Raw genomic sequence first — 16,065 nt, 5'->3', positions numbered from 1 at the left:
GGTTGTGCCAACTTGCACGGTATATCAGTAGAAGGGGCATTATTATAAGTAATTTCTTTCTTAATTTCAGCGAAATCAAACCCACAGATTTCGAGAAATTCAAGTCATTTCAATTATGGTTTTTTTCCACGCGGTCACACTGAGACAGCGTGCGGAGCCATGACATAAACCATCAATCTGTGCAAACTTTAAATAATTAATACAGCTCTCACAGAGGTTGTGCCAACTTGCACGGTATATCAGTAGAAGGGGCATCATTATAAGTAATTTCTTTCTTAATTTCAGCGAAATCAAACCCACAGATTTCGAGAAATTCAAGTCATTTCAATTATGGTTTTTTTCCACGCGGTCACACTGAGACAGCGTGCGGAGCCATGACATAAACCATCAATCTGTGCAAACTTTAAATAATTAATACAGCTCTCACAGAGGTTGTGCCAACTTGCACGGTATATCAGTAGAAGGGGCATTATTATAAGTAATTTCTTTCTTAATTTCAGCGAAATCAAACCCACAGATTTCGAGAAATTCAAGTCATTTCAATTATGGTTTTTTTCCACGCGGTCACACTGAGACAGCGTGCGGAGCCATGACATAATCCATCAATCTGTGCAAACTTTAAATAATTAATACAGCTCTCACAGAGGTTGTGCCAACTTGCACGGTATATCAGTAGAAGGGGCATTATTATAAGTAATTTCTTTCTTAATTTCAGCGAAATCAAACCCACAGATTTCGAGAAATTCAAGTCATTTCAATTATGGTTTTTTTCCACGCGGTCACACTGAGACAGCGTGCGGAGCCATGACATAAACCATCAATCTGTGCAAACTTTAAATAATTAATACAGCTCTCACAGAGGTTGTGCCAACTTGCACGGTATATCAGTAGAAGGGGCATTATTATAAGTAATTTCTTTCTTAATTTCAGCGAAATCAAACCCACAGATTTCGAGAAATTCAAGTCATTTCAATTATGGTTTTTTTCCACGCGGTCACACTGAGACAGCGTGCGGAGCCATGACATAAACCATCAATCTGTGCAAACTTTAAATAATTAATACAGCTCTCACAGAGGTTGTGCCAACTTGCACGGTATATCAGTAGAAGGGGCATTATTATAAGTAATTTCTTTCTTAATTTCAGCGAAATCAAACCCACAGATTTCGAGAAATTCAAGTCATTTCAATTATGGCTTTTTTCCACGCGGTCACACTGAGACAGCGTGCGGAGCCATGACATAATCCATCAATCTGTGCAAACTTTAAATAATTAATACAGCTCTCACAGAGGTTGTGCCAACTTGCACGGTATATCAGTAGAAGGGGCATTATTATAAGTAATTTCTTTCTTAATTTCAGCGAAATCAAACCCACAGATTTCGAGAAATTCAAGTCATTTCAATTATGGTTTTTTTCCACGCGGTCACACTGAGACAGCGTGCGGAGCCATGACATAAACCATCAATCTGTGCAAACTTTAAATAATTAATACAGCTCTCACAGAGGTTGTGCCAACTTGCACGGTATATCAGTAGAAGGGGCATTATTATAAGTAATTTCTTTCTTAATTTCAGCGAAATCAAACCCACAGATTTCGAGAAATTCAAGTCATTTCAATTATGGTTTTTTTCCATGCGGTCACACTGAGACAGCGTGCGGAGTAGAGGTCTGCATGAATGCATTCAAACTGACAAATGAATCACTCATTCTTAAAACTTGTATAAGTTTTTCTGTATTCATTACTTTAAATATGAGTGAATGCAGTACTTGTGACTGTATTGCCAAATACTGTACTCACTTTTCCAGACACAGTACAGTATATTGTGAATACAGTGTTTTTGGTGTACAATAACTCATTGTACAGTGAATGAAGTTTTCCCAAAATTACAAGGCCTACTGAATTTATAAAATGTTAAAGCTTGCTTATTTCTTTGTAATATTGTAATCTATCCACTAGCAGAATCACTTAAAACCTAATGAAAGAGACAAAGTGTCGTTAGTCATAAAATATTGACGGATTTATTAATACATTAATCGCTATTCAAGACATTTTCATTAATGCTGTTAAATAACCTTGAGTTTAAATACATTATTTTGTTGTCCAGTCGAAGCAATTTTGGAACGCTTTGCGGAAATTGGATTTTTTGCAATTGAAAACGCCCTCTCCGACGGAGCGCTACTTGCTGGGACCGCTAATATTTGTAGGCCTAGTTTGTATAATAATGGAAATGTTTTCTTATTGATAAATCACCATTGCAGGACATTAAAGTCGTCACTGTACGAGATTTTAACGTGTTTATATGTTTCGATTTCATCATTAATTGTATTATGAAGGCTATTGCTTTGGATTGGTTGAGTGTAGTCATCAAAAACAGGATCGATTTGTGGATTAGAATGAGTTATGGAGTCTTCGTCTTCTGATGGGCTATTGCAAATTTGCACTTTTTTTTTTACTCAGAGTACAGTACTGTACAATAGTAATTGAGACGACACTCATAGTATTGTTCAGATTGAGAAGCATAACACATAGTATTAAAAAAGTGTTCACTCTAAAATAGTGTACTCAGTTACTATCGGTAGAGTGGGTACTCTCTACAATATTGTATGAGTACACTAAATTTGAGTACCGTGTACAGCTGTACAGTACTGTAAGTTTGGAAATAAATACATTCATGCAGGCCTCTATTCTGTAGCCCCCACTAACAGCCGTTTTCCATTTTTCTTCTTTTTTACTTGACGACTTTGAATCGGTGAAGACGAAACACAAAACTAATAAAGATGCGTAATGGCTGTCCGCGCACAAATATTGGAAAATAATTACAGCGGGGAAAGCAATGAGAAACTAGAAAAAGGAGGGATGGATGGCGAATCCAACCATTTTCGAAAAGAATCCAGAAGAAATCAGACCCTGTGTGTGCTTTTAAGCCTCCCTCCCTTTCTGGCACACATCTGCATCTCCCTCGCTGTCCTTAAATATCCTGTTATCCTTCTGCGGTGTGCATGCAACAATTGTTTCCTGGGTCACGCATGCGAGAAAGAGAGGGGCATAGAAAGGGGGCGGAGGTGGAGAGGCAACAATAACTTTTTAGAAAAAGCAGCGCAGAAATTAATGCTCTTCAAGTGCTGAAAATGGAAATGGAAACTCTTTAACCATCCTCTCTCTCTCTCTCCCAGTCCCGCTCTCCCTCTCCCACACATTGCTTCATTTTCAATTTCAATAAATAACCTTGATTTAAGCGGCAGCGACGTCGACGCCGGCAGCGCAGTCAGCATTTGACCAGCTGCAATACAAATACAAATGTCCCCCACCCTCTCCACACACACACGCACAGAGGCCAGACCGGCCCCCACACACAAACACCTGTCACACGCTCTCTCTCTCTCTGCGTTCTCGACAATCTGCAATCCTGGCTCTGCTCTCGGTGCAGTAAAATGAGAGGGCTCATAAATCAAAACAAAGTTGCACGAACGGAGAGCGCAGGCGTCGGCGAGAGCGTAAGCGGCGCTCTGCCACCGCTCGCAGCCTCTCTCCGGGCGCTGCCGGCATATATCAATTTAATGGGGAAAGCTGTCGGCAGTCGCTCTCTCGCTCTCGCGCAACTACTCATTTTGATGGCGCCGTGGCAGCGCTGCTTTCTCTCTGCTCGCTCTCTGCCACCGATACGCTGCCACCGCTGTTCGCTGTCAGCTCTCAACGTTTCAATTGTCAAAAAGATGTTTTAGTCAGGCCGCACGACTGAACGAAAAATCATGTCGAATCATGTCGCAGTTTCTTGATTTTTCAACGCTGGGTGTCCAGTGGGTGGTGCATCAGTAACGGTACATCGCCAGTGGCAAGAAAGTAGTTTACAAAAAAATCAACCAAAAACCAAACGAAAATCGAGAGACCTAAAGACCTTAAGAGTTCTACGCGTCGAAATAAATAAACATAAATCTTGTGGCAAGCCGTCAGTAAATCATTAAATTAATAGCCCCACCACACACACACTCACAGCTGTTGTGTGTGCGCCAAAGAAGAAGAAGCAGAAGGAAGTGAAATTGGCGGCAGTTTGACCGCAACAACAACAATAACAAATACGCCTGCAACACTCACAAACGCAAACTCACACGCGTTCGTCATCAGCCGTGGTCCTCCCCCTCCCCCCACTTCGCCACCCCCCTTCGCCCATCGAAGCATTGTGACATTTGATTTATTTGACGTGTGTGTTTTTGATAGAAGCTCAACACGAAACTGACACACACACACGCATACAGTCGCCAAAGAATTTATTTAGTGAACGAAAATAAAATCAGAATCAGAGTTCTTTTCGCTTTTCGCGCATGTTTGAATTGGAAGTGAAGTGTGACAACGGAAGGGAACCAGCAAAATACAAATAAAAATAAATAAAAACAAAAAGAAAAACAAGCCCTATCAATGAGCAGTCGGAATTAATTGCCAAACAGCCCAAGTAATCTAACCTTCGGAGAGTGAGGCCCCGAATCCGAATCCAAATCGAGTTCCCAAATAACCAAATAATTCCAACAAAATGATGCTACACGAGGCCGTCATGCTGGAAATCTATCGCCAGGCGTTGAGTGCAAGGTGAGTGATTCGAATCCCCTTTTGTTTGTCCCCCATATTTATATTATTTTGGTCTCCACAAGGGATTTTTGAGTTTGTTTTGATGTAAGGTTTTAGGTAGTCATAGTGCTCCTTTCTCCATTATTAAATAAAAGTTTAAGTGAAATGTAAACTAAATAAATTACCATATATTTTAAGATGTTATTAATATCCAGTTGCAAGTTTATGAATTATGTTGTGATTGCTGTGAAATAATAACACTTTGAGCTCTACACATTTTATATTGGAACATAAAAGATGGATAAAAAAAACAGAGTATGTTTTACTGTTGACATTAATGTAATGTTATAAAAAATGTGTTTTAAAAAAATATTAATCACTATCGGTTATGTATTCATGTTATTCTGTTACTCTTTATGCTTAGATTTTTATACCCAAAAAGTCGGTTGGTCAACGTAAATAATTAATATATGTTATACTAAAAAGAACAAAAATTGTATTTTCAAACTTCAGGAGATTGTTTCAGTTGAAATTTTATTTTGTGTTAAACTCTTGTTGATAGTATACCAAAATGTAATTCTAGTTAAGCGTCACTTTATTGACCAATCTGACAGGATTAGTGTGCCAGTGTAACTAAAAACAAGAGAGAACGCTATAGTCGCGTGGGTGTCCCGACTATCTGATACCCGTCACTCAGCTAGCAGTGCGAGGGAGATATAAAGCTTTGATAGTGCATAACTTTTTAATGAATGGTCCGATTTGAAAAATGTCTTTCACATTTCAATAGGTATTTTAAAACACTATAAATATATTTTATTATTTTTAAAATCTTAAAATATGTGGCCGCCAGAAACATTTTAAAATCGGTTATGGTATTGTGGGTGTTGGGGGGGGGAGGGGGGGGGGGGGGTTGCGTGACACCTCAATGAAGCCCATGAATATGTGTGTGAAATCCCAAACTTCTAGCTTTTGTAGTTGCCGAGATCTCAGCGTTCATACAGACAGACAGACGGACATGGCTAGATCGACTCGGCTAGTGGTCCTAATCAAGAATATATATACTTTGTGTGGTCGGAAACCCTTCCTTCTAGCTGTTACATACTTTTGCACGAATACAATATACCCTTTCACTCTACGAGTAACGGGTATAAATATATAAAGCTGTAGGAAAAGCAAAAAGGAATGAAATCTGCTTTGATAAAGTTGGGCCTTTGATTTGAAGTGAAAGATTAAACGTTCTGTGTTGTTTCAAACATCGTACATATCAAATCGAATAATTTGCTCTTATTGGAAGCCAGAAACTTGTGTTTTTTCATATTTAGTTTTTTGCTTGGACGACGTTTTGTTGGGTTGAGTACTAGCCCTTAGATCGTTTAATAAGATATTTTATTTAACCGATATAATGTCACCATCGGAAAGTATCAGCTTGGTATTTAAAAAAAGGGGGAAGTAGTACTGAATCTTAAAATGACTATTATTTTGGCTATATAATCCCTTACTTAAGCGGCTCATTGGGTATATATTTATATTTGTGTTTATTTTGGTTAGTACATTTTCTTGATCTTAACCTCCATTCTTCCTTTCTTTCCATTCCAGCGAGCTGGCCAGTCCGCGCTGTCAGTCCCGGGAGTCGAACACATCAGGTGGAGCGGGAACGGGATCGGGCGATGTGCGATGTCCATCGAATGAGTCCCATTGCTCGGCCAACGATCGTCTGACCCCGGCTGCCACGCCCACCCCAACGGCCACTCCCATCTCGCCACACTCGGTGGGTCTTCCGCTGACGGCGACTCTGCCCCCTGCGGCCGCGGCTGCCCTGCTGCCACCCCAATCCGCCGCCATGGCTGCTTACCTGGCCGCCGCCCAACAGAATCACCTGCTTCTCACGAATCCCTTGGCGGCAGCAGCTTCTTTGGTCCAACAGGCGACGCAGCAGGCGGCGGAGGAGGGGGATTCCCCGGCCCTGGACTTTAGCAGAAAGCGCCCGACGAGCGATGGAGAGGAGGAGGACGAGGATCAGGATCAGGAGGAGCAGGAGCAGGACCAAGAGCCCGAGCAGGACGGACAGGGACCCTTGGATCTCTCGGTTAGCACAAGAAAGAGGCAGGGACAGGACTCACCGCCGCCAGCCAGGAAGATTCCGAGAAGTGTATCCTCCGACTACAAGTCACCGCTGCCTCCTGGCAGTTGGATGCCGCCCATCAATCCCTACCTGGCGGCTGTGGCGGCCAAAACGGGGGGGCTGGGCAACTCCAAACTGGCGCCCAGTGAAGCCAGCAAGGCGCTGGAAAAGATGAGCGAGATGAGTCGCCGCGAGACGCCGCCACCGGTGGCCAGGAGCTCCTCGGGCGGAACGGCCTCTCTGGGATCGGGAGCAATCTCTGCAGGAGGAGGGGGATCATCCTCTGGTGGGCGACACAGTGCCTGGCAGTCGCACTGGCTGAACAAGGGCGCCGATGCCGCCAAGGATGTTTTCAAGTGCGTGTGGTGCAAGCAGAGCTTCTCCACTCTGGCCAGCCTGACCACCCACATGAAGGAGACCCAGCACTGCGGCGTCCAGATACCCTCGCCCTCGTCGGCTCCACCTGCTCCACCCCCCGCCAGGCTGCCCACTTCGACCTCCAATTCGGCCTGCTCCAGCAGCAGCAGCTCCACGTCCAGCTCCTCGAACTCCTCGAAATCGGAGCTGAACATGCTGATTAAGGAGACGATGCCGCTGCCCAGGAAGCTGGTGAGGGGCCAGGATGTCTGGCTGGGAAAGGGGGCGGAGCAAACGCGCCAGATACTCAAGTGCATGTGGTGCGGCCAGAGCTTCCGGTCGCTGGCCGAGATGACCAGCCACATGCAGGAGACGCAGCACTACACGAACATCATCTCGCAGGAGCAGATCATATCCTGGAAGTCGGGCGATGAGCGGGAGAGGCCCTCGAACGGGGGAGCCCCGCCTACATCCGCAGCTCATCCTCCGCCTCCTCCCCCGGCGGCGGGTGGAACAGCTCCCTCCGTGAGCGCCGTGCTCACCTGCAAGGTGTGCGACCAGGCCTTCGGAACCCTCAAGGAGCTGAGCACCCACATGGCCCAGCAGTCGCACTACAAGGAGTCTCCCTCTGCCTCCCCACCTGCTGCTCCCGGCGGTGCTGGGAACTCCAAGAGGGGCAGGCAGAATCGCAACGAGAAGCGCAAGAAGTCGCTGCCGGTGCGGAAGCTCCTCGAACTCGAGCGTTCCGGATCGAATTCCAGCCTGGACTCGGCTCTGAAACCCCTGAGGGACTTTGCTGCCGCCACCAAGATCACCTGTGAGAAGTGCGGCAGCAAGATCGAGACCGCTCTGTTTGTGGAGCACATAAGGAAGTGCCTGGGCGAGAGCATTCCCATTCCGCCCAGGCGCTCCGCCGCCGGAGTGGAACGTCTGCCGAGTCCCAGCTCGGGAATGGGCGGTGAGAAGCCCCCGTCGGTGCTCAACGCCCTGGAGCAGCTCATCGAGAAGAGCTTCGAGTCGCGGGCGGGAAGAACCATGACTCCTGGCGGCTACTCCGAGGCCGGAACTCCGCTGGGCGCCAGCATCCTGAAGCGTCTGGGCATCGACGACAGCAGCGACTACACGAAACCCCTGATGGACGCCCAGGCGATGCACCTGCTCCGATCCTCCTACGCTTCCCGGGATCGCAGTGCCAGCGAATCGAGTTCGGCCAGCAGGGTGGAGTCATCGTACACCCCGGATCGACAGCAGGCCACTCCCCGCAGGACGCCCGATACCCCGGCCCCGCCTCCGCCTCCTCCGCCGCCCACCATCAAAGCGGAGCCCCCAGAGGCGGAACCTTCGATGGGTGGCAGCGATCCGGAGGGCGGCAGTCCCCGGCAGCAGATCCACGTGAAGAAGGAGTTCAGCATGGAGGCGAATCGGGAGAGTCCTCGGTCTGCCGGCCAATCTCCTGCGCCGCAGGGCGGAGGATCTGCTCCGGATAATGGCAGTCTGCTGGCCCTGAATTCCATGTTCGATCAGTTGAGTGGGGTGGAGAACAACAACAACAACTCGGGTAAGTGGAAGTGAATCGAAAGAATGGGTGAGGAGATGTAGATTTTATCACCAATTACTTTTAAATTTCTGTATTTTACAACATTTGTTGTACAGTTTAATACAGATGTTTTAAGTAAATTCTTGAAATTTAAATGAGTGTGGTAAAATTAATAAGAAATCATTAAAAACAAATGCTCATTATTTGGTTTAGAACAATAAACTACATAATTCTCACCATTACAAATATCGTTATAACAAAAATAGAATTAGTTTGACAATAATTAATAAATAAATGATAATATATTTGGGTTTATAATAAAGGCATTTATTTTCCCACTCATATAATCCTTTTCCAAGTTCAATAATAATTTCTTGATGCTTTATAGATAGCACTGAACCCTAAATAGTGTAAAAATTCTTATTTTGAAATTTAATTTAATAAATTAACTGAGAAATTAGCCCTATCAAACATTTCATATCTGGACTGACCTTTCTTAATTAATTAATTAATCAATTTTTTCTTAAATAAAATGTTAATGTTACTTATCTGTCTATTTTTCAGGACACTGCTACAACAACAACAACCAGCCGAGCGGAATCTCTACGAAGAAACCAAAGGCCCATCCCCTGGCTGCGCTGCAGAAACTGTGCGAGACCACGGATCCTCCGGCCTCGAATCCTCGCAGCGGATCCTCCGGCGGGTCCGCATCCGCGAGCGGAAGCGATCTGGTGGCCTTCAGCTGGGCCTGCAACGAGGCTGTCCTGAGCGCCAGCAGTGGTGGCTCCGGCGGCGACTCGTCCATCATCAAGTGCTCCTTCTGTGATACGCCATTTGGATCGAAGGGCGCCTACCGCCACCACCTGTCCAAGGTGCACTTTGTGAAGGACGCCGGCGAGGAGTCGCCCAGGCTCAAGTCCCCGGCAGCCGCCGCCCAGAGCCCCAAGTCGCTGCCCATGGCCTCGCCCAAGAGATCGGCCTCCAGGAGTCCGGCGACAGGAGCCCAACAGCCCCCTCCGTCGCCCACCATCAATCCCTACGACGAGAGTCCGCAGTCCAAGTTTCTCAAATACACGGAGCTGGCCAAACAGTTGTCCTCGAAGAATGCCTAAAGGAATCCTAAACTAACAGAGATGTTGGGTCACCTTAAAAAATAGTAAGGCCGAGACAACTCTATTAGCAAACAGATTGGTTAAAAAGAGGAGCTCTTACAAAGAGGTCAACTAAACTTAAACTAAAGTCAAGCGTAGAATTAATAAGATCTCTTTTTTTTTTATTTGAAAGTGTACCCAAGAAAGACTCTCTCTAACGGTCTTTAAAAAACAACCTATTGTCATATGTTTCAAATTTCATAATTATCACAGAATACTTTTCGTTAAAAAGTTAAAAATATGTTATACTACGGAAATACTGATCTTTAAATTGTTCTAAGAAATAGTCTTCCTTTCAAATCAAATGCAAACCATCTGTTTGCTATAGAGATATTCGCTTGCAAAGATCCAAACAGATTTCAAAAACTCTAAAATGTATTTTCCAACTCAAAACGGATGTTCCAAAAGCTCTCTTCATTTCTGATCTCCATTCTCGCTCTCCCTCTCTCTCTCTGTTACGCTCGCAAATATTTTGCAGGCGCTCTCTCTCGCTGCACACCCACACTCTCACAGGGATTTCCCCTACTTTTGCTGAATTCGCAAAGGAATTTCCCCAGTCTCTCCTCTCTCTAAGATTTGAGTTTCCCCTCGGTCGGTGACGTCACGGCGATGCTGGTCCGCTTTTTATTGTTTCCCAATCGGACAGTCGCAGTCGGCTGTGCGAGCGAGAGGGGGCTAGGCCAGCTGGAAATTCAATTACCACCACTTTGACGAACTGCTGTCCATCAAGGCGCGTCGGACAGAGACGGCCATAGTAGCAGAGTGACGAAAGGCGACGACACGAGTTCGTCAAACTGCGATTGGATGGGGGCGAGAGAGACGGAAAGAGAGCCCAGTGGGTGGGGATGAGAGCCAGGGAGAGAGCGAGAGAGGGCCACGATTGAGTGGCAAATTGGATTTGGAATTCGATTTCGAGTGCAATTGGATTCGAATTGGAGTGCACTCAGAGCAAACGAGTCAAACATTATTTATTTATTATGCCGCAGTTCCTGGTCACAAAAGAATGAATAAAAGCGTGCCAAAAAATTCGAAATACTTAAATCTAATAAGCTAAACTAAAACAATTAAATCACTACTCCTAAGCAATTACAAAACAAACGCAACGCAGTATACGTAAAAACCTAACACTTGAAAAAAAAGAGTTAACCTCATTGGATGGATGCATTTTTTTGCTTGGAGGAGACTTTTAACGATGCATATATAGCCCCCGTTCGAAAGAATGCATCAAGTACATGTAAATACTTAGCCAATAGCACTTTCCTTCCATATGTCTAAAGATTATCAATATTTACATAAAGATATAGAAAGTCAAAATCAAAATGTAGCCACAGCAACGCATGTATACGGAAACAATTTTAAAAATTATATATATATACACCTACGAACTAAATATACCCATGTATACCGGCAACTCCAGTCTCAACAATAACTAAGAATCTTGAATATCTAACCTAAGATTAAACCTAAGAGGAGGAGAAAGTTTGCAGAATGTAAAACATTTCATTATTATCAATACAACAATCACTATTGTCGTCGTCTCTCGTCGGGAATAATTTATATCTATGATATATGGTAACTATGTATACGACTTGTATTTGAGTTTTTGTGATATTATTTTTAAAACGAAACCGTTCGCTTCCTTTTCGCCACGCCCCCAACATCCCACATATATCCTGTAACACCTCCCACCCCGCCCCCTAGATCGTAAGTGTAAGTTATATAAATGCAATAAAGGCGCAGCATTCAAAATACAATTACCATGATTTTCTCTCCACGAACAAGCAAAACCCAATCGAATCTGGACTCGATCTAATTGAAAACTTTGATTCCAAATTAGTGTGCAATCTGCAATTGAAAAGGAAGCTACCAAGTTATCGAATGCAAATGAAGAGTTCAATAAAAAGTTGTATGTTTCCGATTAAAACAGGATTTCGATTTTCTAATTTTATTGAAGTGGGGTCGATTTGTGGAGTGCAGTATTACACTCTTGCTGTTTGTAGCTTACAAAGACGAAATATTGTGACTACTGGGTCACTTCAATTCAGACGACACAACAACTAAATAGAAGTACTGGCATTTAAAGCAAAACATCGTGAGAAGCTTTTTGTGAAAGTTATGGATGCTTGATTTATGGGTATGAATCGGTATTGTACCAAAGTTTTATTCAAGTTAATTATAATTATTTAATAATAATTTTTGATTATACATTTTTTGTTTTACTTGCAAAACTATTATTAAAACAATGTTCGATTTTTTTAATAATTGGAAAGGCATTAAAAACTATTTAACACGATCAACACACTAAATTTCTGAAATCAAATTTTGGCACTAGGGTCGCTTTTTGTCCTACGAAAATAATGCAGAATTAAACTTCAGTCAGTTAATTCAATCTCTCATAATATTTCAGAGAGATTTTTGATTTTCAATTTGTTATGTTTTGACTGAATGTAATACAAATTATTTGTTTTCGTTATAAACTGCTATACTTGATCTTGAACATTCCATTATTCATTCAAAGACCAAAAACAAAGCTATTTATGTTTTGTATAATTTAATTATTTTTATTTGCGTGTATGTTAGCTCGGTCCGTTTTGCCATCTCCTAACAGTCGCTCAATTAGCTAATCATGGTTGTTGTGCTGTGTTTTAGCCAGCCTTGGGCAGTGGCCTAATCTGCCATGGTCCGGCTTTTCAATTGCTCCCCAATTGGCCAAATTTCGGGGCCAGCCAAAATCTCAGTTAATTGTGGAACGATGGAGCCCGAAAACATGGCATATCAAATTGTAAACTAATATTTGCTAATAAACACGCAGAGTTAATTAAACCTGAATTATGGGGCACATGGTCGTGTTAACTCCGTGGGCCGAAGTGGGAGGAAGGGGTGGCAAATAGGGTGGGTGCGGAAGGGGGCGGGGAAAGGACGATGCAGGAACAGGAACATGCGCGAAATGTGAACGCGATTCGCTGATTTATGGGCAACAAAGGATTAAGACAACGACATCCAGATACCGATAGCAACTTCATACGCATATCCCTGCCTCTATCCCCGTCTCTTTCCGCTCGCCTATTGCCCTCTCTTTCGGCCGACGTTGATGACGATCCGACGCCAACAAAAATCTCCTCGAAAACTTCAATTGCCAAAGGATTCATTTTCACTTAAAATTTATGATGTGTGCGCGTTGTGGGCGGCTTGAAGCGGTGGGCGGGGCTGAAAGATACACAGTAGGAAAATTATCCAAATAGGCCATTATTTCAAAGTAATAAAATTTGTTGTTGGAGATTTATCAATAGTAAACATATGAATAGAATGAGTACACCAGCTATATAAAATTGTTTAAATATAATAACATTTTTAACGAGTAGATAATTGTTAAATCTCTCATCTGTCTGTAACGAAGTTTAACTTACTCACATTATCTGATAAAATTTTTCTAAGAATATAAAAATTCTTTTTATTTTTTTTTATTTAATCTAAAAGTGCATTCATTTCATGTTTGTTTAATAAAACTTTTACGTTCAACAACAATTCAGTTCCAAAGTTCTTAAAGTTCAAAAGAAAGGAAATTTATCACAAACATTTTACGATTATTTCAAACTAATAAAATTAATTTTTTCCATCAAATATTATATGTTATCCCTGTTTTTATCTGTGTACAAAGTACATATATGATATGCCTCGAGGGAGTAGGAGGACATGTGCTGGGTGTCACATTTGTGTTAAGAGATAATTTTTGGAAAATGTTCCAAACAACTTTTCTGGCCCGCCTCAGTTTTCAGTTTGGCTTCATTGATGGCTTGGTTTTTTTGGAAGGGGAAGGAGGGGGGCGCTGCTTTTCTTGCCTCCGAAAGTTGCGCACGGGACACCTTTGGGTTGACCTCGCACCCCACCCCCTCCCGAAAGCCCACTGCCGCTCCGCTTAATGAGATACAAACACATAAATTCTGAAAAGTGTCATGCATAACGGTTTACTTTTTTGCTCTTTGATAAGCCAACAAAACTGCCGACACTGACACTGTCTCTATGTCTAAGTGGGTGGTTGGGTGAAAGGAGGTGGGTAAAAGGGGGTAGCATGTACATAAGTGGGTGCCTTCGCCCCAATGTGTGGGCAAAGTTAATTCCCGAGTCCTGAGGCAATAGACAAGGAAATCAAATTTATATGGCCAAAATGTCAGGATCACCAAATGAAGGCAAGTATGAGCAGGCAATTTCACAAAAACTTATAAAATATTATATTTCCCAAGCATATATATTTTTTTTAAAAATTAAAATATTCTAGTAGATATTTATTTAATGTAAAACAAGTTATCATAACATTTTATTTCTCATTTACTTTAAATTGTTCTAGATCACAAAAAAAATAACAGAAAAATGTAGACATTCTTAACTAGGTATATTTTATTATTTTAAATTGGTTTCCGTTTATCAGTATATAGAAATATAACAGATATTTTATAATTAGCCAACAAATTATTTTTTTAATTTACTAAGGTAGATACATATTTAGTCTATAAAATCTTGCATTAAGACCCTTAACATTAAATAAATACTTGCTTAATCGTGTCCCCAAATGCTGAATCCTTTTGCGACGTGTGGCAACGATGTCAATCCGTGTGATAATTCCGCCCAACCCCGAGTCCGCCCGCCAAAGGACGAACCCCACTAAATGAGCTTGCGAAAATCTCAGTTCTCCGTGCCCGTGTGCATGTGTGTGTGCGAGTCCTGGGTGTTTGTGTGCTCATCAGTGAGCCATACGCTTGCCATATATCCTGTGGCATGCATAAAGAAAAGTGTAATAAAATTTGATTTATTGTAGACAAGATTCGAGTTGGATATGTTTTCCTCTTCCCCTGTGAGTATGAGTGTCTGTATATAGGCGTGGGTGTTTGTGTGCATTCGCATGCTCATTCGCTGCTGCTTCCACGCCTGCGTCTCGCTTACAAGGCAGCATCTTCCGCCCACCGCCCACCGCGCACCGCCGCCCCCTTTTTTTGGGAGCAAACACATATCCTGGCGAATGAAGCGTCGGAATGCCACCCACCGAAAGCCACCCGCCCCCAAAGCGACTCATGCATCACTCGTCTGGATATCATTCATCTCGTTTGCTGCCGTTTACCTCGGCACATTACCCACACCCAGCAACCCACACAATCGCGTTCACATTTTCTGACACTTTTGCTAAACTTTTGCACTGCAGGCGCTCGTCCTGCGTCCTGCGTCCTGTGGCAGTCTCATTAGTCCTTGCCGGGCTTCTGGCTTCTGTTCTCGGCTTCCTCATCGCCATGACGATGGCACTCACATTCGTCGCCTGGATCTGAATCCCTTCCAGGATCTGGTGGTGGGTGGGCGTTCCTCAGCACTGTCTGCCTTGGGTTTTTTGCCAAGAAATGCTGAAAAATCTTGCGATTTGTGGGACGAAGAGTGAAGAAAAGAAAGAGAGAGAGAGGGATGGAGAAAGTCTGTTTCTGTAATTGCCATTTTGTAATTATTTAACTTGAGAATGGGTTGATGATATCCGGCAAAACGACAAGATGATCTACGGTGGTCGTGATATTGAATATCTTTCCAAGGTGTAGATTTATATTATTTCTAATTTAGATTATATTTTGATTCAGTAAAATTGGCTTATTTTCCGAAAAACAATACTAAAATTGTTTTTTAAATAATATATATTTAAGTTTTATGTTGTAGTATATTATTTTTTAAACAAATCCAATAGTTTAATATTTTATTTGATGAGTTTGGATGGTTTACCTTTGTATTTGCATTTATTTTTAAAATGTTGGCTACAGATTATACCTATTTTATAGAATTAGATATAAAATATTACGTATACGCACTGTTAAAAGACAAGAAACCAATTTTAAACACATTAATTTAGTTTTAATTCGATTTACATAACACTTTCGTAAAATTCTCTTTGAATACAGCTGAACAGAAGCGAGTTCTTAATCAGGCAGTAAAGTGTCTTTGATATCACGCATACGCACAGTTGGTCAAGCATTAAACATATTGTAATATTTGCAAACATTTTGAAAGCGTTTATTTTATTTTATTTCATAGGTGTGTCTTCACGGCTGCTTGGCAGTGTGTGTTTGAAAACTTTTGCATTATGGTTGGTGGAGACATAAATCAAAATACCATTACGCCCGAAAGGTCCGCCCATATCAGGAGACAACCCATGCTGTGATTTATTAGAAAAACTGCAAGGGAAACCCCCGAAAGGGGGCGAGGCGAGGGGAAATCAGAAGCAGCAGCAAGAGCCACAGCAGCAGCAGTAACGCGTTTCTTTTGATAAAAATTTTGAACTAAATCAAAACTTCATTTCACATCGGTGCC

The 16,065-nt window shown here is 42.7% G+C and overlaps 1 protein-coding gene across 1 annotated transcript; it reads left to right on the top strand.

Annotated features, from left to right (window-relative positions):
- The first annotated feature begins 3,504 nt into the window (after nt 1-3,504).
- Nucleotides 3,505-11,507, top strand: tio (zinc finger domain-containing protein tiptop). The gene is made up of 3 exons (XM_017156298.3): nt 3,505-4,583; nt 6,159-8,599; nt 9,143-11,507. Exons 1-3 carry the CDS (start codon nt 4,528-4,530, stop codon nt 9,688-9,690), a joined length of 3,045 nt encoding a protein of 1,014 aa, XP_017011787.2. The 5' UTR covers nt 3,505-4,527; the 3' UTR covers nt 9,691-11,507.
- Nucleotides 11,508-16,065: the final 4,558 nt, after the last annotated feature.

This window comes from Drosophila takahashii, chromosome 2L (assembly GCF_030179915.1).
Source record: "Drosophila takahashii strain IR98-3 E-12201 chromosome 2L, DtakHiC1v2, whole genome shotgun sequence".
NCBI classification, from domain to species: domain Eukaryota; kingdom Metazoa; phylum Arthropoda; class Insecta; order Diptera; family Drosophilidae; genus Drosophila; species Drosophila takahashii.
The sequence above is the reverse complement of the archived record's forward strand: the minus strand, read 5'-3'. Positions and strand labels throughout refer to the sequence as shown.

Coding starts and splice junctions, on each gene's coding strand:
- tio (XM_017156298.3), top strand. CDS start 4,528: ATGATGCTACACGAGGCCGTCATGCTGGAAATCTATCGCCAGGCGTTG. Junction 4,584..6,158: donor CGCCAGGCGTTGAGTGCAAG/GTGAGTGATTCG, acceptor TTTCCATTCCAG/CGAGCTGGCCAGTCCGCGCT. Junction 8,600..9,142: donor GAACAACAACAACAACTCGG/GTAAGTGGAAGT, acceptor TCTATTTTTCAG/GACACTGCTACAACAACAAC.